The sequence below is a fragment of the Bubalus bubalis genome, chromosome 20, assembly GCF_019923935.1.
Source record: "Bubalus bubalis isolate 160015118507 breed Murrah chromosome 20, NDDB_SH_1, whole genome shotgun sequence".
Classification (NCBI taxonomy): domain Eukaryota; kingdom Metazoa; phylum Chordata; class Mammalia; order Artiodactyla; family Bovidae; genus Bubalus; species Bubalus bubalis.
This window is the reverse complement of record NC_059176.1, coordinates 62,194,297-62,216,861: the sequence shown is the minus strand read 5'-3', so window position 1 is coordinate 62,216,861 and position 22,565 is coordinate 62,194,297. Positions and strand designations below refer to the sequence as shown.

General features: G+C 43.5%; 1 protein-coding gene across 4 annotated transcripts in view; it reads right to left on the bottom strand.

Moving 5' to 3' along the window:
* Positions 1 to 22,565, bottom strand: part of PGPEP1L (pyroglutamyl-peptidase I like) — an 81,273-nt gene that overhangs the window by 52,426 nt on the left and 6,282 nt on the right. For 3 of the 4 annotated variants that reach the window (XM_045163824.1, XM_006075348.4, XM_045163826.1), the window contains exon 2: positions 22,292 to 22,344. The exons of the other annotated variant lie outside the window; for it this stretch is intronic. In XM_045163824.1, coding sequence (XP_045019759.1) covers positions 22,292 to 22,344 — 53 coding nt within the window. The remainder of the gene's footprint in view (positions 1 to 22,291; positions 22,345 to 22,565) is intronic. 4 annotated transcript variants of the gene reach the window in all.

The window sequence follows — 22,565 nt, the reverse complement described above, 5'->3', positions numbered from 1 at the left end:
TATGAAATCATTCATGGGGAGATCACTCTTAAGCGCAGACCTCTTCATTGATCCTGAGGCCCATTACTGTGTAGGCTATCTTATACTTTTAGATTTAACTCTTAAAAACATCTGAGAATACCAGGACCAAAACAGCCCCAAGCCAGATCCTAATTTTTCAGAGTCCTCCCTGCCTAAACCCCAGTGACTGGGTATATGTTAACACTCTCACACAGGATGGAAATCCAAAGCAGTGTGGACAGGACCAACCTAAGTCTTGCTGACACTCTCACAGCTGCCAAAATCCAAGGCTTCACCTCCTGAATCCATGTGTCACAAGTGAAGACAGATCTTTCTCCAGAAGAAGATCTCCAACCAACCCAAGACTCATGAGACGCCTCTTATGACAGAGCTCTGGGACGGCCTCCGCTTCCTCTTTAAAAACCATCAGGTCTGTGGTGAATATAGAGCCTCACCAACCTGATTTTTCATCTTGCTATCCTCCTTTTCATTCCCTGGGCTCTTTCCCTCCCATGGGTTATTTTGTCTTAGGCTTCTGGGACCACCCCGTGGCATTCTTGTCCTCCTCAAGTATTGCAAAGGCGGCCTAACCCCAACTTCTAACCTAAAAACCTGCACCTTTCATCAACTCCTCTTTTTTTCCCTTTCTGTCGTCTCCCTCGAACTGGTCTCAGATTTCTATCTCAGCACTCTGCTTTTACTACTCCTTATTACAGAATATAAATGTTCAGACCCCTACCTACCTCTCCTAATCCCATCTCAACAACAACTGTGCGTGTGTGTGTGTGTGTATATGTGTGTGTGTGTGTACCAGCATGGGACAAAACCCTCCAAGGAAACTTACAAGACTATTCCCCACAACAACTCTATCGATAACTGAATCTAGTCTCCTAAAGCTGTAATCATAATCTTCCTGTCCTTTTCTATCCTTGTAGATGCACATAATCATCATCAGTATTAACCAATAGTTCAGGAAGCCCCTGAACTCCTCCACCAGCATGCCCCAGGATCTTACAAGAACTGCTAGATATGCACCACTGTTTGCCCTCAACATGGCCTAGTGGTACTTCCCATTGTTGTTATCGTTTAGTCACTAAGTTGTGTCTGACTCTTTGTGACCCCATGGACTGTAGCCCACTAGGCTCCTCTGTCCATGGGATTTCTTGGCAAGAACACTGGAGCGGGTTGCCACTGCCTTCTCCAAAGGGATCTTCCTGACCCAGGGATCGAACCTGCATTGGCGGGTGTAGTCTTTATCACTGAGCCCCCAGGGAAGCTTAGCACTTCTCATACCACCTGCTAACTGGAACCAACTTGAATCCATTCCAGTCCCCTCTTTCTTTGATAGACCAAGAGGGGCCAATAATCCTAGAGTAAGGCTGACAGTGGATCATACACATCTGAACCACCTCCACCAGAAGTCATGTTACAACCATCCAGGGCCCATATTCTCTTCAGTCCCCCATATAAAGCCAGTCCTTCTCTGTGTATCTTTTCCCTCCCTACAAGGCCTCTCCCCCATGCATAATTCCTTAATATTTCCCAGGCTTGTAATCATACTTTCACCCTTTCCCCTACCCAGATGTGAGGCCCCTCATAACCAGTGACAGAACACATCACCACATACCTATTATTCTGACTCCCCCTTTTAACATTTACTCCCCGAAACTCCCTGTGTGACCACCAACTGGACACAAGTTGGCTATTTTAGGGTATCCCTTTGTCCTACCCCTCCCACCAGCTGTCTATATCAAAACACAGTTTCTAGTTCCAGCCTTTCAATGTTAAACAAGAAGACTGCAAGAAACTCAAGACCCCTGAGAACTATGACATCAGATGGGACCCTACTATCCCTTCATTTAATTGGGCTAAGGACTATTCTTCCCTCTCCTCACAGATCACAAGTCTTCCCCTCTATCTGGGATGACTCTAGATACCAGTTATGAAGGCATGGAGCATTCCTATACCCATTTAGGGAAGTTCTATTTCAACATCACTTTAGACATCAGCCTAGACCCCAGTAATTGTACCTGTTTCCTCTGTGGCTTCAACGCCTACTTGTATCTCCCAGCCAACTGGACAGGCCCCTGCACCCTGGTATCATAATTTCTAACCTTACTCTTATAAATGACAATATCCCACATCCCCTGTACTCTCAATCACATAGGTTGAAGAGGGCAGCGCCTGCCATAATTTCAGTTCTGGGGCTACTCATTAGGGTAACATGGGCTCAGCAGGTACTTAAAAAAATAATATAACCACATTTACTCAAGAATATATTCCAATATCAAACAGCAAAGTTCAAAAATGCAAAATCAAAATTACTTTTGCACCAACCTAATAATTTTACACATGGTAATGCATACATCTCAGTGCTACTCTCTCAATTCTTCCCACCCTCATCTTCCCCCACTGTGTCCATAAGTCCATTCTCTGTGTCTGCATCTCCACTGCCACCTTGCAAATAGATTCATCAGTACCCTCTTTCCAGATTCCATACATATGCATTAATATATGATATTTGTCTTTCTCTTTCTGACTTACTTTACTCTGTTTAATAGGCTCTTGGTTCATCCTCCTCATTAGAACTGACTCAGAGATGCTCCTTTTTATGGCTGAGTAAAATTCCACACTGTATATGTACCACACTTTCTTTATCCACTCATCTGTTGATAGACATCTAGGTTGCTTCCCATCCTAGCTATTGTAAATAGTGTTGCAATGAACATTGGGGTACATGTGTCTCTTTTGATTATGGTTTCCTTAGGGTATATGTCCAGTAGTGGGATTGTTGGGTCATAAGGTAGTTTTATTCCTAGCTTTAAAGACATTTCCACACTGTTCTCCATAGTGGTTGTGTCAATTTGCATTCCCACCAACAGTGAAAGAGGGTTCCCGTTTCTACACACCCTCTCCAGCGTTTATTATTTGTAGATTTTTTTTTTCCAGCAGGACTTCTAAATTCAGTTTTCACTGCTTGACAGCTTTCCCTCGAACTTACCCAACAGGTTGTCAACCTAACAGCCCAAATTAACACTTTACAGGAATAAATAAATTCGCTAGCAGGAGAAGTCTTACAGAACAGAAGGGCTTTAGGCTTACTCACAGCTAACCAAGGTGGGATGTGTGCAGTGTTGAAGGAAGAGTGCTGCTTCGTGGTCAACCAGTCAGGCCTGGTCCAGGCTGACCTCTGAGGCATCACTGCTGGAGCAGAGAAGGGAGCCTCTGGGGATCTGAGCTGTGGGATTCCAAGACCAATATTTGGTCCTCCTGGTTCTCCTAGCTCGTCCCTCTTCTGGGCCTCTTGACAGCTTGTCTACTAATCTTCGGGCCATGCGTCTTAACCTTGTTAAGTTTGTTTCTTCTAGAATACAACAGATTTACAAATGGCAGCATGGCAAGAATATCAGCTGGTCAACTCCTAGACAACGCTGGAAGAAGCCACCGTATCATTCTGTGGACCCCCACTTTCTCCCCGAAGTACACCCTGACATGGAGCAGGCAAAGGGGACCCAGGGCCCTACAGCGCCTGTATTCAGCTTGAAGAAGCCAGAGCGGTCATCATCACCCTTTTTCTCAATGACCTGGGTCCTGAGGGCCTGAGACAGGGACAGACAGGCAGCGGGGTAAGGGGCAAAAGATTCGGCCCATGAATAAAAAGATGGGGTAAGGTATAGTCCTATACGGAGGTTGCAGGACCAAATCTCCAAAAATGTCCAAGCCCCATAGCAACTGTTGCCATGAGCCCCCCTGACCTAAACCAGCCAGTAGCCCAACTGCATATTAGGTAAAATATTTACCATATTGCTTCCTGATCAATCACCTAACACCACCCTTTCAGCAGCAATTTCCTTTGTCCTGAGGCTATAAAAGCTGGCCACTAGACCATGAAAGGGGCTGGCTGTCGCTGGACAGTCAGGAGGTCAGAGCCCTGTGTTTGCAGTGCCCCGCACTAGCTCTGCTCTTTGTTCTCAATAAACTCACTCCCTTCTGAGATATTTTGTGTCTGGAAATTCTCTTCCAACCCTGTGCACGGACCAAGACATTTTGGATGGCAATTATTCCCCCCAAAATTCTGTACTGCAAACCCAGAACAATCTAATTATGGTTATTTCCCCAAGATGCAGGGAAGAGGCAGGGACAGTGGGGAGTCTAGACTTTTCTGATGGCCAGAGTTTGAGGGCATGAGCTTGTTGGAAGTGGGTATGGTTTTGGAAAAGGAAGCTTGTGATTAAATGGTGTTTTCTTTGAGGCACTACTGAAGATACAAGACGAGCTAAGACCTTACAAGTTATTTATTATTTTATCTGATTGAATCCTAACAGCAACCTCTCAAGCCAAGAAAGGGAGAAGGAAGGAGGATCTGGTCAACTTGGGCCTCAGTCTCTTCACCTCTATCATGGGAACAATAATAATACTGTATCTACCGTAAAGACTATTAGGACCCCATGGAGGTCAAGTAAAATGGCAAAACAAAAGAGGTCTTTAGTGACTCTGATGGGAGCAGCTTGAGTATGGAACCAGGGCTGGAAGCCAGAGTGTTGTAAGTGAATTTAAAAATTAACAGGAACTATTCTCTCTTTTCTTGATCCCTCTGGTTAGACATTTATCAATTTTATTGATTTTCTCAAAGAACCAGCTCTTGCTTTCTTTGATTCTCATTATTATGTTTATGCTATCTATTGATTTCTGTTTCAATCTTTATTATTTTCTCTTTTCTCCTTAGTGAGGACTTAATTTGCTCTTTTTCTAGTTTCTTAAGGTAGAAGCTGAGGACACTGACTTGAGAGCTTTCTTCTTTTCTAATATCATCATTCAGTGTTATGAATGTCCCAAGTTCTGCATTAGCAACACGCCACACATTTTAAAATGTTGTGTTTTCATTTTCATTTATTTCAAAAGGCTATAAGAGCGCTTCTTATTCCTTCGTTGATCCATGGTTTACTTAGAAGGGTATTATTTAGTTTCTAAATATGTGCAAATATATGCAGATTTTCCAGATATGTTTCTAAGAGCTGATTTCAAATTTAAATCCAGTGTGGCCAGAGAACTACTTTGTATGACTTGAATTCTTTTGAATTTATTCACACTTGTCTTATGACTCAGCATATGGTCTATCTTGATAAATGTTCTACATGTACTGAAAAGAGTTGTATTCTGCCTGGGGTGGAGAGTTCTATAATGTCAATTAGGTCAAGCTGATGGATAGTGTGTTCAGGTTTTCTGTATCTTTGTTATTTTCTGTCTATGTATTTCTATCCATTATTGGAAGAGGAATGTTAAAATCCCTAACTGTAACTGTTAATGAGACTTACAGTTCTATTAGCTTTTGCTTTGGGTATTTTGGGGGCACGTGGTAGTGGCACAGATGTTTAGAGCCACGTTGTCTTGATTAACTGGCTCTTACTATACGTGCATGCTGTGCGTGCTTAGTCGCTTCAGTCATGTCCGACTCTTTGTGACCTCATGGACTGTAGCTCACCAGGCTCCTCTGTCCATGAGGATTTCCCGGGCAAGAATACTGGAGTGGGTTGTCATTTCTTTCTCCAGGGGATCTCCCAAACCGGAATCCAACCACCATCTCTTCGGTCTCCTGTAGAGGCAGGAAGGTTCTTTCCCACTAGCGCCACTTGGAAGGCCAGGCAATTAATATATAATTGTCTACAAATTGTGAGCTCTTAGAACCTAGTTACCAAGACGGGTAAAGGACAGAAATAATCTTACAATGGGCAAAAGAGGAGGATCCCAGTAGGATGCCGCCTCAGGACCACTACGCCGAATGCATCCTAGGGCTCTCCAACCACATCCACATCTCTGGGGAACCCAGGGCCTGGAACCTCACCTCCACAGATCTTTGGGTTCACCAGTTCCTGTCTAGATATTTCTGCAAATGCCTGTGAGAGAAGAAACCCTGTATCAGGACACTTTCCCGCCCAGAGAGAAGGTGTAGCATGTGAGGGGGGTGGGACCCAAAGCTGGGACAGTCAGGAACATCCCAGGGAAATGTAACCAAATCAAGGCTGGTCGGGGGTGCAGCTTAGTTACCTGTGACTAGACGTCAGTGCAGAGGCCCGGGACCCATCAGTGGTGTCTCAGATTGGCTTGGAGCCTGGTTCAGATCCACAAGGGCCTCTGCAGCTTTTAGAATCCCAGGTGCAGCATCCTCAATGCAATGTTGAAGTTTTTTTTTTAATGTGAAATATGTTTTCAATGTGGATGTGAGGACTGAAATGAGAAAGACCATTCCTAATAGCCTTTTGTTTGTTTCTCTAAAAGCTCTGTTCCTCCCCACAGGAACTAAGGGTTGCCTTTGAATCCCAGTTCAAGCTGACATTCTGCTGCCTGAACTCCAGGGTCACACTTGTTTGTGTTCTTTCCTCTGGTGTCAGACTGTGTGTGTTGCAGGATATATTTCCATCATATTTATGGCAACACAAATACAACCCTAATGCCCCCAAGAGTCTGGTTTGGATTCCACAAAGCAAGAAAAACAGACTGGAGTGTTTCTTATACTGATAAGAAGATGCAATCCAGAAAGGACATGATGTAGTTCATCAAATCTGAGCCCAGAGACTGAAGGCAAAGCATTACTGTATGAACCACCAACAAAGCAAACACTCTGCTCAACTGTAACAAAATGTAAGATGGAATTGACTGGAAGATTTTGATTTCAGAATGCCAAAATGTTATTTAAAAAAAGGAAGTGTTTCCCTGGTAGCCCAATGATAAGAATCCACCTGCCAATGCAGGGGACTGGATCCCAGGTCTGGTAAGATTCCACATGTTGCATAGCAACTAAGCCTCTGTACCAACCACTGAGCCTGCACTCTAGAGCCCCAAAGCAGCAACTACTGAAGCCCATGCACCTCGAGCCTGTGTTTTGTGACAAGAAGCCACAGCAACGACTGATCAAACAAGTGGGAAATGGGTCAGTCTGCTCTACTTTGGCACTAGGAAGGAGTTGAGGACTCTTCATTTGCTAGGGGGCAATGGTGGGGGTTGAGGGACCCCCAGCAAGACCCTAGAAAGGTGCTGGTGTCATTTTAAATGATATTACTCTTCTTTTTCTGATTTGTCATCCTATCAATGTGGGGATGGATTTAAGGTGTAATACTGTAAAAGCATGGCCCCATCCATAAGAACAAGACCCAGTTTTCCCCTCAGTCAGTCTCTCCCATCAGGAACCTATCATAAGCCTCTTATCCTTCTCCATTAGAGGGCAGACAAAAGGAAAACCACAGTCAAAGAAAACTACCCAATCTGATCACATGTATCACAACCTTGTCTAACTCAGTGAAACTATGAGCCATACCGTGTAGGGCCACCCAAGACAAACAGGTCATGGTGGAGGGTTCTGACAAAATGTGGTCCACTGGAGAAGAGAATGGCAAACCACTTCAGTATTCTTGCCTTGAGAACCCCATGAACAGTATGAAAAGACAAAATGATAGGATACTGAAAGGGGAACTGCCCGGGTCAGCAGGTGCCCAATATGCTACTGGAGATCAGTGGAGAATTAACTCCAGAAAGAATGAAGGGATGGAGCCAAAGCAAAAACAATACCCAGTTGTGAAGGTGACCAGTGATGGAAGTAAAGTCTGATGCTGTAAAGAGCAATATTGCATAGGAACCTGGAATGTCACATCCATGAATCAAGGCAAATAGGAAGTGGTCAAACAGGAGATGGCAAGAGTGAGCATTGACATTTTAGGAATCAGCAAACTAAACTGGACTGGAACAGGTGAATTTAACTCAGATGACCAGTATATCTACTACTGTGGGCAGGAATTCCTTAGAAGAAATGGAGTAGCCATCATAGTCAACAAGAGAGTCCAAACTGCAGTAATTTGATGCAATCTCAAAAATGACAGAATGATCTCTGTTCGTTTCCAAGGCAAACAATTCAATATTAAAGTAACCCAAGACTATGCTCCAACCAGCAATGCTGAAGAAGCTGAAGTTGATTGGTTCTATGAAGATCTACAAGACCTTCTAGAACTAACACCCAAAAAAGATGTCCTTTTCATTATACGGGACTGGAATGAAAAAGTAGGAATTCAAGAAATACCTGGAGTAACAGGCAAATTTGGCCTTGGAATACAGAATGAATCAGGGCAAAGGCTAATAGAGTTTTGCCAAGAGAATGCACTGGTCATAGCAAACACCCTCTTCCAACAACACAATAGAAGACACTACACATGGATATCAGCAAATGGTCAATACTGAAATCAGAGTGATTTTATTCTTTGTAGCTAAAGATGGAGAAGCTCTATACAGTCAGCAAAAACAAGACTGGGAGCAGACTGTGGCTCAGGCCATGAACTCCCTATTGTCAAATTCATTAAATTGAAGAAAGTAGAGAAAACCACTAGACCATTCAGGTATGACCTAAATCAAATCCCTTATGATTATACACTAGAAGTCACAAATAGATTCAAGGGATTAGATCTGATAGATAGAGCACCTGAAGAATTATGGACACAGGTTCGTGATACTGTACAGGAGGCAGGGATCAAGACCATCCCCAAGAAAAAGAAATGCAAAAAGGCAAAATGGTTGCCTGAGGCGGCCTTACAAATAGCTGTGAAAAGAAGAGACGCAAAAGGCAAAGGAGAAAAGGAAAGATATATCCATTTGAATGCAGAGTCCCAAAGAATAGCAAGGAGAGATAAGAAAACCTTCCTTAGAGATCAACCCAAAGAAATACAGGACAACAATAGAATGGGAATGACTAGAGATCTCTTCAAAAAAATTAGAGATACCAAGGGAACATTTCATGCAAAGATGGGCACAATAAAGGACAGAAATGGTATGGACCTACAGAAGCAGAAGATATTAAGAAGAGGTAGCAAGAATACACAGAAGAACTATACAAAAAAGATCTTCATGATACAGATAATCATGATGGTCTGATCACTGACCTAGAGCCAGACATCCTGGAATGTGAAGTCAAGTGGGCCTTTGGAAGCATCACTATGAACAAAGCTAGTGGAGGTGATGGAATTCCAGTTGAGCTATTTCAAATCCTGAAAAATGATGCTGTGAAAGTGCTGCATTCAATATGCCAGCAAATTTGGAAAACTAAGCAGTGGCCACAAGACTTAAAAAAGTCAGTTTTCATTCCAATCCCAAAGAAAGGCAATGCCAAAGAATGCTCAAACTATTGCACAACTGCATTCATCTCACACACCGGCAAAGTAATGCTCAAAATTCTCCTAGCCAGACTTCCAACAGTATGTGAACCGTGAACTTCCAGATGTTCAAGATGGATTTAGAAAAGGCAGAGAAACCAGAGATCAAATTGCCAACATCCAATGGATCACTGAAAAACCAAGAGAGTTCCAGAAAAACATCTACTTCTCTTTATTGACTACGCCAAATTCTTTGACTGTGTGGATCACAACAAACTGTGGAAAATTCTTAAAGAGATGGGAATACCATACCACCTGACCTGCCTCTTGAGAAATCTGTATGCAGGTCAAGAAGCAACAGTGAGAACTGGACATGGAACAACAGACTGGTTCCAAATTGGGAAAGGAGTTCGTCAAGGCTGTGTATTGTCACCCCGCTTATTTAACTTATATGTAGAGTACATCATGAGACATGCTGGACTGGATGAAGCACAAGCTGGAATCAAGATTGCTGGGAGAAATATCAATAACCTCAGATATGCAGATGACACCACCCTTATGGCAGAAAGTGAAGAAGAACTAAAGAGCCTCTTGATGAAAGTGAAAGAGAAGAGTGAAAAAGTTGGCTTAAAGCTCAACATTCAGAAAACTAAGATCATGGCATCTGGTCCCATCACTTCATGGCAAATAGATGGGGAAACAATGGAAACAGTGATAGAGTTTATATTTTTGGGCTCCAAAATCACTGCAGATGGTGACTGAAGCCATGAAATTAAAAGATGCTTACTCCTGGGAAGGAAAGTTATGACCAACCTAGACAGCATACTAAAAAGCAGAGATATTACTTTGCCAACAAAGGTCCATCTAGTCAAGGGTATGGTTTTTTCCCGTGGTCATGTATGGATGTGAGAGTTGGACTATAAAGAAAGCTGAATGCTGAAGAATTGTTGCTTTTGAACCGTGGTTTTGGAGAAGATTCTTGAGAGTCCCTTGGACCGCAAGGGGACCCAACCAGTCCATCCTAAAGGAGACCAGACCTGAATATTCATTGGAAGGACTGATGCTGAAGCTGAAACTCCAATACTTTGGCCACCTGATGAGAAGAACTGACTCATTTGAAAAGACTCTAATGCTGGGAAAGATTGAAGGCAGGAGGAGAAGGGGACAACCGAGGATGAGATGGTTGGATGGCATCACCAACTCAATGGACATGAGTTTGAGTAAACTCCAGGAGTTGGTGATGGACAGGGAGGCCTGGAGTGTTGCAGTCCATGGGGTCACAGAGAGGCAGACACAACTGAGTGACTGAACTGAACTGAACCCAAAAAATAAACATCTGACTCACTTGTCTCTAATGGCAGGTTTTCCCCCAGATAAGTAGACTAAATGCATTTCCCTGAATGTTTAATAAAAGCAAGGTTTTTTAAAGCCACAGTGGACACTCCTGAACACGGAATGAGGTGCTTCCTCCACCAACGTGTATGTTTTCTCTTCATCCTTGGGGGACCCTGCAGTCAGGCTGCTTAGGTGGGCTGCCACTGCCATGGGAGCAAGCCTTCCGCCCAGGGCCCAGACTCTTCATCATGGGCTCTCACGTTCCTCATATCCTCACGCCATTTCAAAATGAAGATGCACGGACAGTCCTACTTCAGGCTGTCCTGGGGCCAGCATGAACTAGGGACTGTAGCCTGGCTACTTCTCTTCCCACCCATAAGATGGGTTCACAGTACAGAGTCACCAGATTATGAAGTCATGGAAAGGGGTTCAAGTGAGTTGGGGCTACCCAGCCTTCAAGGTCAAAGTCCATACAACCCAACCAAGTGGTTGCTCCAGAAGTGACTGGCACTGAGCTGGTTTCTGTCATAGGTGAGGTCCCTGCACGTGACAGGATGTTGGCATCTCCCTGAATCCTCATGCTGGTGACTTTCATCCCCGGCCTTCCCCTATTAACCAAGAAAACAGAACAAACCTCACTGTGGGCCAGACTGGAAAAATGTCTCTGATATATATGGTCTGTTTCCCATAGGTTGGAAAAAGTTTTGTCATGGGATTTGGCAGGAAGAATGGAGACACTCTTAGGAAAGAAAATCAAGCTGAATCAAAAGAAAGAATTTATTGCTACTTGGAAAGGTAAGCAGTTTCCTGCCTGTCTCTGAGTGTGGTCTGAACAACTCACCCTTCATTCTAAGGTGTTCTTCAGCTTGGTGCTTCTTTTTTCTCTTCTGACTCATTGCCATTTGTTCTTTATTATTATGCTTTTTATAGCAACATGTAATAAAGGCATAAAGCCACCTCATCTTTGGAGTGTAAAGAAATTATTCTGCCTCTCAAGTTGATCAAATGTGGCAAGAGCTCTGACCTCTTGGCCCCCCCAGGCTGGGTTTATTTTAAGTGCAGTTATATAATATCCTAGCCCAACTGACCCAGGGTGTGTTTTACAAAAGCCTTGTTTTATTTGCTGCCTCTCCAGGCTCAGGCACTTCTAAAAGAGTTCAGGACCTAATTTCTTTTGAAAGCATATGAGGTGGTGCTGCCCCCAAAATGAGAGTGTCCAGAAAACCGGAGATAAGGCGCAGCCATCACACAAGTCAGTGGATGGGATTTACCGCTGCGAAGGGCAGGGTGCCCTGTACAGGCCAGTCTAATGTTAAAGTCTTTGGTACATGCTGTTGGTAAGTAGCATTAAGTCACCTTTCCGGGAGTTTATAACAGATGTCTTTGTTCGTCAGGAACTTTCAGCATTTTATATTATTTTTTTCTGTATTTTCCTTCTTTTTAGAAACAATCTCCCATTCAAGTGGAACCACAACAAAAATTCACTCAAGTTATTATTTAGTAGCTTATCTGTCTTGGAGAGAAAATGACATGAGTGTAGGACAGCACCCTTTTCCTCTCTCTGTCATTCCATATACCCCCACTAATGATGCCGGGCATCGAGAAAGGACTCAGGAGACAGAGCCGCAGTATTGACAAGATTGACCTTTTGTGGGAGAATGCAGGAGGACAGAAACGACTGACAACCATTCATGTATCCAGTCAACTCAGAGCAACTGGCTTCAGGCCAGGCCCTTTGTGGGGACAAGGGAGCATAGTCCCCACAGACAGTGCATTGCTTATACTGCTTCAGGGAGCTGTGTGTCCTCTTGCGCATCATTAGCCCATCAAAGCACGTTCCGTATCTGTATAATGGGTCCAGCGTCTATACCTGAACTAGCTTAGACATTTGTCTTAACACCCCACTTAGACGATCACCCCTACGATGGGCGCTCTCTTGGCCATATGCTGGCACTTTCAGGGGATACTCCCAGGGAGGTCCCAAACCAGATTCAGAGGGTTTAATACTGAGTGGAGTCTACACACATGCAATAGAGAAGGACACTGAATAACCCTAGATGGTGCAGGAAGAAACAGTGGTCCAAGGACTGAGGGTGAAGTAGCCCTTAAAGAGACTGCAAGTTCCTCTGCCCTGGAGAAAAGCACCAGAAAGAAAGGGAAGGCAGAGACCACAGGTGGCTAGCAAGGACCCGTGGAGAAGGCAGATGGGTGGCAGGTGGCCCCAAAGCTGGGCTCGGCTTTGCTTTCTCACCAGCCGCTACGGAGGTTTCTGTTCTGGTCATCAACCCTGTGGTCTCATTGTGAGCAAGAAGATCAAGCAGCTCATCATCTGTCTGTGTCTCAGGCACCGATGGGAGAGCTTCAGAGACGGTTGAGATGAACTTACAGCAGAGAGTCAGCCATGATGATGTGGACATTGGGCTGAGGCATTGCAGTGAGCCTCATTTTGCTCACCCCTGGCTCACTGGCTAGGGGGTCTTGATTTCTTGAGTTCTGAAAAGTTTAAAAGCCATGCTGGTTTTTGTTTGTTTGGTTTTTTTTTTTTTTTTTTTTTTTGCCATGCCAAAAAAAAGATCCCATGGCTTGCAGGATCTTAGTTCCCCGACTAGGCATTGAACCTGGGTCCAGGCAGTGAAAGTGCCAAGTCCTAATTGCTGAACTGCCAGGGAATTACCTAAAAGTCTTTTTTGGGCTAGAAGAGGTCTTCTTCTGAACTGAGTGTTGTTTTCCCCCAGGTGAAGAGTGAGGCAAATGGCCTGAACCTGAACCTTACTTAGTAGAACCACCCGAGACTGGATTCTAGGCTTGGCCACTTCATGGCATGTAGGTTTGATCATCAACCTCTCTGAGCACCCATTTCCTCACCTGCAAAAGGGAATAACAGTATCAACTTCTTTGGACTGCAGGAAGAAGTCAGCAAGCCACTCTGCATGAAGTGTCTTTGGGCACCCAGGCATGGAGGGTTGGAAAATTTACTCCCTTTTGTCAGAAGTCACCCTGTCTTTCCCTGCTGCTCCCACCAGATGGCCTTCGTAGTGACCCCCCCTCCCCAGGGGTGCAGCTTTTTCTTCCTTTGCTTTAGGTTCCTTTCTTTGGTATGTTCTCCAGAATGAAATTAATCTTTCCCTCTTCAGAGTCTCATAGTGGAGCCCTTCTCAGAATCTGCTTTGAGTTGTAATTATCTTATTCATGAGCCACCTCCTCTCCTTACACAGGAACCCCTCTAGGGAACTGTGACATAAAAAAAAAAGTATATCTGATCTTTGTCCCCGGTTCCAGGCACAGCGTCAAAACTCTCATAATTTCCAGAGCATCAGGAGTGTCTTTGTTATGCTGATACGGTGACTCACGGTAGCCCCTTGATGGCTGCAGGATGGAATCTGGTCACCAGAAAAACCAACCACTTGATTAGTTGGTGGGGATTTCTAGTTGCTTGACCTTCAGGGAGGGGAGACATAGTTCAATCACACAGCCAGTGATTTAATCAACTTTGCCTACACAATGAAATTCCAATAAAGACTCTGCATACAGAAGTTCAGTGGAGTTTCCTGGTTGATAAATGTATTGATGTGCCAGAAGGCGGCTCGCCCTGACTCCATAGTAAGACAGCAAGAAACTTCTGTATTTGGGAGCCATTCAGACCTCACCCTATATGTATCCTTTATTTAAAAAAATGTAAGTCTAGTGCTTTCCTGAGTTGTGCGTGTTATTCTAGCAAATTATCAAAACTGTAGAGGTCATGAGAATTCCCAAATTTATAGTCAGAAGAACAGATGACTTGGGGACCCTTGAAATGCAGCTGGTATCTGAAGGGAGGGTAGTCTTGTGGAGGACTTTGCCCTTAATCTGTGGAAGTCTGTGTGTACTCCAGGGGGTTAGTGTCAGAATTGTATTGCAGTACACCTGCCTGGGGCTTCCCAGGTGGAGCTAGTGGTAAAGAACCCAACTGTCAATGCGAGACATAGAGACGTGGGTTGGATCCCATGTGTGTCAGGAAGATCCCCTGGAGGAGGGCAGGGCAACCCACTCCAGTATTCTTGCCTGGAGAATCCCATGGACAGAGGAGACTGGTGGGTTACAGTCCATAATGTCGCACAGAGTTGGACATGACTGAAACGACTTAGCACGCAGGCACACACACCTATCTGGGGTGGAACAGAACAGGAAGAGACTCACGTATTAGTAGTCAGTCAGTCAGTTCAGTTGCTCAGTTATATTCGACTCTGTGGCCCCATGAACTGCAGCACGCCGGACTTCCCTGTCCATCACCAAATCCCAGAGTTTATTCAAACTCATGTCCGTTGAGTCAGTGATGCCATCCAACCATCTCATCCTCTGTCGTCCCCTTCTCCTCCTGCCTTCAATCTTTCCCAGCATCAGGGTCTTTTCCAATGAGTCAGTTCTTCGCATCAGGTGGCCAGAGTACTGGAGTTTCAGCTTCAACATCAGTCCTTCCAATGAATATTCAGGACTGATCTCCTTTAGGATGGACGGGTTGGATCTCCTTGCAGTCCAAGGGACTCTCAAGAGTCTTCTCCAACACCACAGTTCAGAAGTGTCAATTCTTCAGTGCTCAGCTTTCTTTATAGTCCAACTCTCACATCCATACATGACTACTGGAAAAACCATAGCTTTGACTAGACAGACCTTTGTCGGCAAAGTAATGTCTCTGCTTTTTAATATGCTGTCTAGGTTGGTCATAGCTTTTCTTCCAGGTAGCAAATGTCTTTTAATTTCATGGCTGCAGTCACTATCTGCAGTGATTCTGGAGCCCCCCAAAATTAAGTCTGTCACCATTTCCATTGTTTCCCCATCTATTTGCCACGAAGTGATGGGACCAGATGCCATGATCTTAGTTTTCTGAAAGTTGAGTTTTAAGCCAACTTTTCCACTCTCCTCTTTCACTTTCATCAAAAGGCTCTAGTTCTTCTTTGCTTTCTGCCACAAGAGTGGTGTCATCTGTGTATCTGAAGTTATTGGATTTTTCTTGGCAATCATCTTGATTCCAGTTTGTGCTTCATCCAGCCTGGCATTTCTCATGATGTATTCCACATATAAGTTAAATAAGTAGGGTGATAATATACAGCCTTGACATACTCTTTTCCCAATTTGGAACCAGTTTATTGTTCCATGTCTGGTTCTAACTGTAGCTTCTTGACCTGCATACAGATTTCTCAGGATGCAGGTAAGGTGGTCTGATATTCCCATCTCTTTAAGAATTTTCCACAGTTTCTTGTGATCCACACAGTCAAAGGCTTTGGCATCAATAAAGCAGAAGTAGATGTTTTTCTGGAACTCTCTTGCTTTTTATATGATCCAATGGATGTTGGCAATTTGATCTAAGGTTCCTCTGCCTTTTCTAAATCCAGCTGGAACATCTGGAAGTACATGGTTCACGTACTGTTGAAGCTTGGCTTGGAGAATTTTGAGCATTATTTTGCTAGCGTGTGAGATGAGTGCAACTGTCTTCAAAATCAGGAACTGAGAAGAGCTGACATAATATTTTATGTATACATCAATGGCACCCCACTCCAGTACTCTTGCCTGGAAAATCCCATGGACGGAGGAGCCTGGTAGGCTGCAGTCCATGGTGTCGCTAGGAGTTGGACACGACTGAGTGACTTCACTTTCACTTTTCACTTTCATGTATTGGAGAAGGAAATGGCAACCCACTCCAGTGTTCTTGCCCGGAGAATCCCAGGGATGGCGGAGCCTGGTGGGCTGCCATCTATGGGGTCGCACAGAGTTGGATACGACTGAAGCGACTTAGCAGCAGCAGCAACATTATTATTTCTTTGGCCTTCCTCTGATTGGGGTGACCCATAAAATTAGGGTCTTCGTGGAAGGCAGGGCCCAGCTCCCCTCACAAATGCTGGAAAGATCAATCTCATTGAGGCCAGATGGACTCATCTTTGACTTCAAATCAGCAAATCTCTCTGATAGAAGAAACTTCCAGCTTCCCAGGGCAACAATAATGCCATGGGAGTATGCAGCAATTAGTATTCAGCAGATTTTCTATGGGTGATTTTTGGCCCCTTTGATTAAAGTTTTATTCATTTTCCATATTCTGTTTTGTTTCTGTGTTCTCTTGAAAGTCACAATTTTTTCTACTCTTCATAGTTATTCTTGAAATTTTGCCATATATATGTATATACAATGCATATACATATATATACACACATATACAATGCAATTCAATGCAATCCCTATCAAATTATAAATATATATATGAATTTATTCCAAATATGGTAGGATTTTTCAATGTCTGCAAATCAATCAATGTGATATTCCACATTAACAAATTGAAGAATAAAAACCATATGATGATCTCAGTAGATGCAGAATACACTTTTGATAAAATTCAACATCAATTTATAAAAATTCTCTAGAGCATGGGCAGAGAGGGAGCATACCTCAACGTAATAAAGGTCATGTATGACAAACCCACAACTAACATCATACTCAATGGTGAAAAGCTAAAAACAATTCCATCTACCACTGCATCAAAAAGAATAAAACTACCTAAGGTGGCAAAAGACCTATACTCAGAAAACTATAAGATGGTGATTAAAGAAACTGAAGACGACCCAACCAGATGGAAAGACATGCCATGTACTTGAGTTGGAAGAAACAATATTGTTAAAATGACCATTCTGCCCAAAGCAATCTAGATTCAATGCAATCCCTATCCAATTACCAAGGGCATTTTTCACCAAACCAGAACAACAACAAAAAAATTTTTTTAATTCGTATGAAAACACAAAAGACCCTCAATAGTCAAAACAATCTTGAGAAAGAAGAATGGAGCTGGAGTCATCACACATTCTGACTTCAGACTATACTATAAATACAGTAATCAAAACAGTATATGGTCCTGGCACAAAAACAGACACATTGATCAAGGGAACAAGATAGAAATCCCAGAAATAATGTCTGCACTTGTGGTCAATCAATCTATGACAAAGGAGGCAAGAATATACAATGGAGAAAAGACAATCTCTTCAATAAGTGATACTGGGAAGATTTGACAGCTACACATGAAACAGGGAAATTAGAATAGTCTCTAATACCATACACAAAAATAAAATGAAAATTGATTAAAGATGAATTTTATATTGTAAGATCAGATACTATAAAACTCCTAGAGGAAAACATAAGCAGAAAACTTTGACATAAATTGCACCAATTTTCTTTTTGAATTCATCTCACAATGTTAATAAAATAAATAAATGACTAGCTAAACTTAAAAGCTTTTGCACAGCAAAGGAAATCATAAACAAAATGAAAAGACAGACTACAGAATGGGAGAAAATATTTGTAAATGATGCAACCAACAAGGGATTAATTTCCAAATTATGCAAACAGCTCATTATAAAAGAAAAAATAACCCAATCAAGAAATGGGCAGAAGACCTAAATAGACATTTCTCCAAAGAAGACATACAGATGGGGCCAACAGGTCCATGAACAGATGCTCCACATTGTTAATTATTAGAGAAATGCAAGTCAAAACTACAATGAGGTACCACCTCACACCAGTCAGAATGCGCATCATAAAAAAAGTCTACAAATAATAAATGCTAGAGAGGGTATGAAGAAATGGAAAGCCTCTTCCAGTATCGGTATCAGTGGGAATGTAAACTGGTGCAGCCACTATGGAGAACCATACGGAGGTTCCTTTAAAAACTAAAAATAGAGTTAACACATGATCCAGCAACCCCATTACTGGGCTTATATCTGGAAGGGACAGAAGCTTTAATTCAAAAAGATACATGCACTCCAACATTCATATCAGGACTATTTATAATAACCAAGAGATGGAAACAACCTAAGTGTCCATCAACAGATGAATAGTAAGAAGATGTGGGAAACATACACGATGGACTATTACTCAGCCATAAAAGAGAATCAAATAATGCCATTTGCAGAGACATTACTCTGCCAACAAATGTCCATCTAGTCAAAGCTATGGTTTTTCCAGTAGTCACGTATGGATGTGAGAGGCAGACCATAAAGAAAGGTGAGTGCTGAAGAATTGATGCTTTTGAACTGTGGTGTTGGAGAAGACTCTTGAGGGTCCCTTGGACTGCAAGGAGATCCAACCAGTCCATCCTAAAGGAGATCAGTCCTGGGTGTTCATCAGAAGGACTGATGCTGTAGCTGAAACCCCAATATTTTGGCCACCTGATGCGAAGAGCTGACTCATTGGAAAAGACCCTCATGCTGGCAGAGATTGAGGGTAGGAAGAGAAGGGGACGACAGCGGATGAGATGGTTGGATGGCATCACTGACTCAATGGACATGGGTTTGGGTGAACTCCAGGAGTTGGTGATGGACAGGGAGGCCTGGCGTGCTGCGGTTCATGAGGTCGCAAAGAGTTGGACATGACTGAGCGACTGAACTGAACTGATTTGCAGCAACATGGATGGAACTAGAGATTATCATACTACGTGAAGTCAGACAGAGAAAGACAAATATCATATGCTATCATTTATATGTGGAATCTAAAAAATGATACAAATGAACTCATTTATAAAATAGAAAAAATTCACAGACACAGAAAAAAAATGTATAGTTACTAAAGAGGAAAGGAGGAAGGATAAATTAGGAGTTTGGGATTAACAGATACACACTACTATATATAAAACAGATAAACAAGAGCCTACTATACAGCACAGGAAACTATATTCAATATAATTATAACAGAAAAGAATCTGAAAAGAGTATATATATATATATATACACACACACACACACACATATATATAACTGAATATATTGCTGTATACCTGAAACTAAGACAACACTGTAAATAAACTGTACATATATATATATATATATATATACACACACAAAAGTCTGAATTTGATTTGACATCAGGATGCCCATCTAAGCAAGGGCCTTAGAAGACTCAATCACTCCTCTTGACTTCTATGCCTTCATTGTCCTATATTTTGGTTCAGTCCTTTATTTTTAAGCTTGAAAAAGTAAAAGTGACAGTGTTAACCACTAGTCGTGTCCAACTCTTTGCGACCCCATGGCCCGCCAGATTCCTCTGTCCGTGGGATTTTTCAGTTAAGAATACTGGAGTAGGCAGCCATTACCTTCTTCAGGGGGTCTTCCCTACCCACGGATCGAACCCAGGTCTCCTGCACTACGGGTAGATTCTTTAACATCTGAGCCACCAGGGAAGTCCACAATCAGCCATTTATTATTGTTTTCATTATAATAATTTCACAAATATTATATTTTTTTATGACTGGCATCTTTTACATAGCATAATTCGAAACTGTCTTTTAAGTCATCTGTTAAACTCTTCAACAGTTGTATTTTAAATTTTTATAAGCTCTGCTGCTGCTGCTGCTGCTAAGTCACTTCAGTTGTGTCTGACTCTGTGCGACCCCAGAGACTGCAGCCCATCAGGCTTCCCCGTCCCTGGGATTCTCCAGGCAAGAACACTGGAGTGGGTTGCCATTTGCTTCTCCAATGCATGAAAGTGAAAAGTGAAAGTGAAGTCGCTCAGTCGTTATTACTCCCTTTTTCAATTTGCCTAATCTTCTGATAGTCTTTTTGCTAGCTTTTTGCGATTCTATCATTATTGTTTCAAACATTCCATATACAATTATGCTATTTTCTGATAATATTTAGAAGAATGATCTAGAACCTGATTCTTCAGGTTCTAAATCTGCTTTTGCTCATTCTTACTCAGGGTAGTTTGTTTCTTTGCATATTTGGTGATCTTTGATTGGAAATAAATGCTGAGCTTATTTTAGGCGGTGGCGGCGGCGGTGGTTTAGTTGCTAAGTTGTATCTGACTCTTGTGACCCCATGGACTGTGGACTGCAGCCTGCCAGGCTCCTCTATCCATGGGATTTCCCGGGTAAGAATACTGGAGTGGGTTGCCATTTCCTTCTCCAGGGCATCTTCCTGACCCAGGGATCAAACCCGAGTCTCCTTCATTGAGGGAAGATTCTTTATCGACTGAGCCTCTAGGGAAGCCCCTAACTTAACTTGTTTGTAGAAAATATGAGGTTTTAAAAAATCAAGAGAAATTACATATACTTTGTTGGGACTCTGGGTGCTAGAGACCACAGGATGCCCCTTCAAGGGTCCAGCTTACAGAAAGTTTTGGTTTCATTCTAACCCCCTTGCTAATGACAATATTGATAATGGCATATGCCCTTCCTGCCTTTTTTGTGTTGTGGGTGCTGACCACTCACTCCCACAGGCTGCAGCCCTGGGTACGTGTGATATATCTATGTGATGGTATGATGTACAAGAGCTTTCCTTTACTTCTGTGTGCCCTGCAAGCACAGAAGTTCCGTCTTACCCAGTTCATCTGCAAGTGAAGGGCCCTTCAGATCACCTAGTGTACCATTCTGCTTCCCCTTCCTGGAAACCCCTAGCCTGCTTCTGCTTCTGCCCTTCTGCCCTGCTTCTCCAGCTTTAACGGTGAATCTTAAATGTACCGAAAAATCTCTACCCTCATTCCATTTCCTGTGTGGATCTCCAAAGTCAGATTCCATTAGCCCACAACTGAGAAAACTGACTTGTAGAGTAGCTTCTTAGTAATAATGATATTTGTGAGCATTAGTAGTTACTCTGTCATGCTCTGAGGGCTTTACATGTATTAATTCCTATAGTCATTACAACCTGCCCATTTTACAGATAAGAAAATTGAGGCACTGAAAAGTTGAGTGACTTGCCTTGCAACTGTTGGCACAGGGAGGTGAACCCGGGCAGCCTGGCTCTTTTCCATTTTCATGACTGCAAACAGAAGGGCTCAGGACCCATTTGGGATTTAGCAGAAAAAGTCTTGTTTTTCGAGGAACTGGCTGCAAACACCCAGAAACTCATAAAGCCCTGACCTAGCCTTTCTGGCATGTTATGTGCAGCAGTGAGGCTTGGCAGTGAGCCTGGGGTTCTCTGAGTTTTTTTGCTGGGTGAAAAAAGCCCAAGTTCTAACTCAAGAGTGGAGAGTTTCCTTGACTGCATCTGTGCAGACAGGCTAGAAAATCAATGCTACAGTGGCTGACAATGCACGATTCAAGTGGTTTTGCTACATTTTCAGCTTGACTGGGAAACTCTGAGAATAGACTCAAGACTCCACCTTTGGCTTGATCCAACAGAGGCATGAAATTGATGGTCAGGTGTGAATAAATAGCCGGCTATGCTCTGAGCCTCTAAGTGACACCGAGTGGGGACGGCTACAAGTGAAGCAATGGTTGAGGGAGGAGAGGTCTGCTCTACAGATGAGACCGCCCTTCATGCCCTGAACGAGGATGCACTTTCTTCTGATTACTTTCTTAAAAATTAAGCCATGTTGTTTATAATAATAACCACGTATTAAGCTCTTACCATGCGCCAAGTGCTATGCTTGATAAAGTTACCTTTATAGACTTAGAGGCTTCTTTGCTTTGCACACCTCCCGCTTTCATTCCTGAGAACCACCCTGAGGTCAGCACTAGAATTCCCCCATTTCATGAATGAGGACGCTGAGGCGGGGGGCTGTGACTTTCCTGAGACCCCGCAGCCAGAGGCATCTTCAGTTCTCAGGGCAGCAGAGCCTGCCTGGACCACTCCCCACCCCTCCCAGGGCGTCTGTTTAGCCTGTTTTCTTACTGCTGAGCTGGACGGGCCCCTGGGGGCAGGTGAGTCACAGCCAAGGATGGAAGCCTAGCCGGTGTCCCAGGGCACCCAGGGTGTGTGCTCTCCCCTCCCACGTGGATCTGGTCACCAAGGGGACTATACGATGGGTTTTCTCGGAACCACAGGAGGAACCAGCTGGGCCCTGAGTTCCTGGGTCTGGGCTCATAGGGAGTTTACCTTCACCGCTTCCCAGCTGGAATTCACCAAGTGCTGCCGGAAGGGCCCGAAACCTGGAACCAAGGACAGGCTGGTTTGTTCAGGCCAGGCTTGGGCCGAGGTGTCTGTTTCTGCATTGCTCCCCCCACCTCCTTGGGGACCTCTTGTGGCTCCTGGGGCCATCAAGGACCAGTGGGGGCTCCACGCACCCCTTTCCTGTGGAGGCTTGCAACCTTACCAATCTGGGAGCATTTCCCAAGTCCTCTTATGTGAGGTGTTGTGGAGGAGCCCAAGA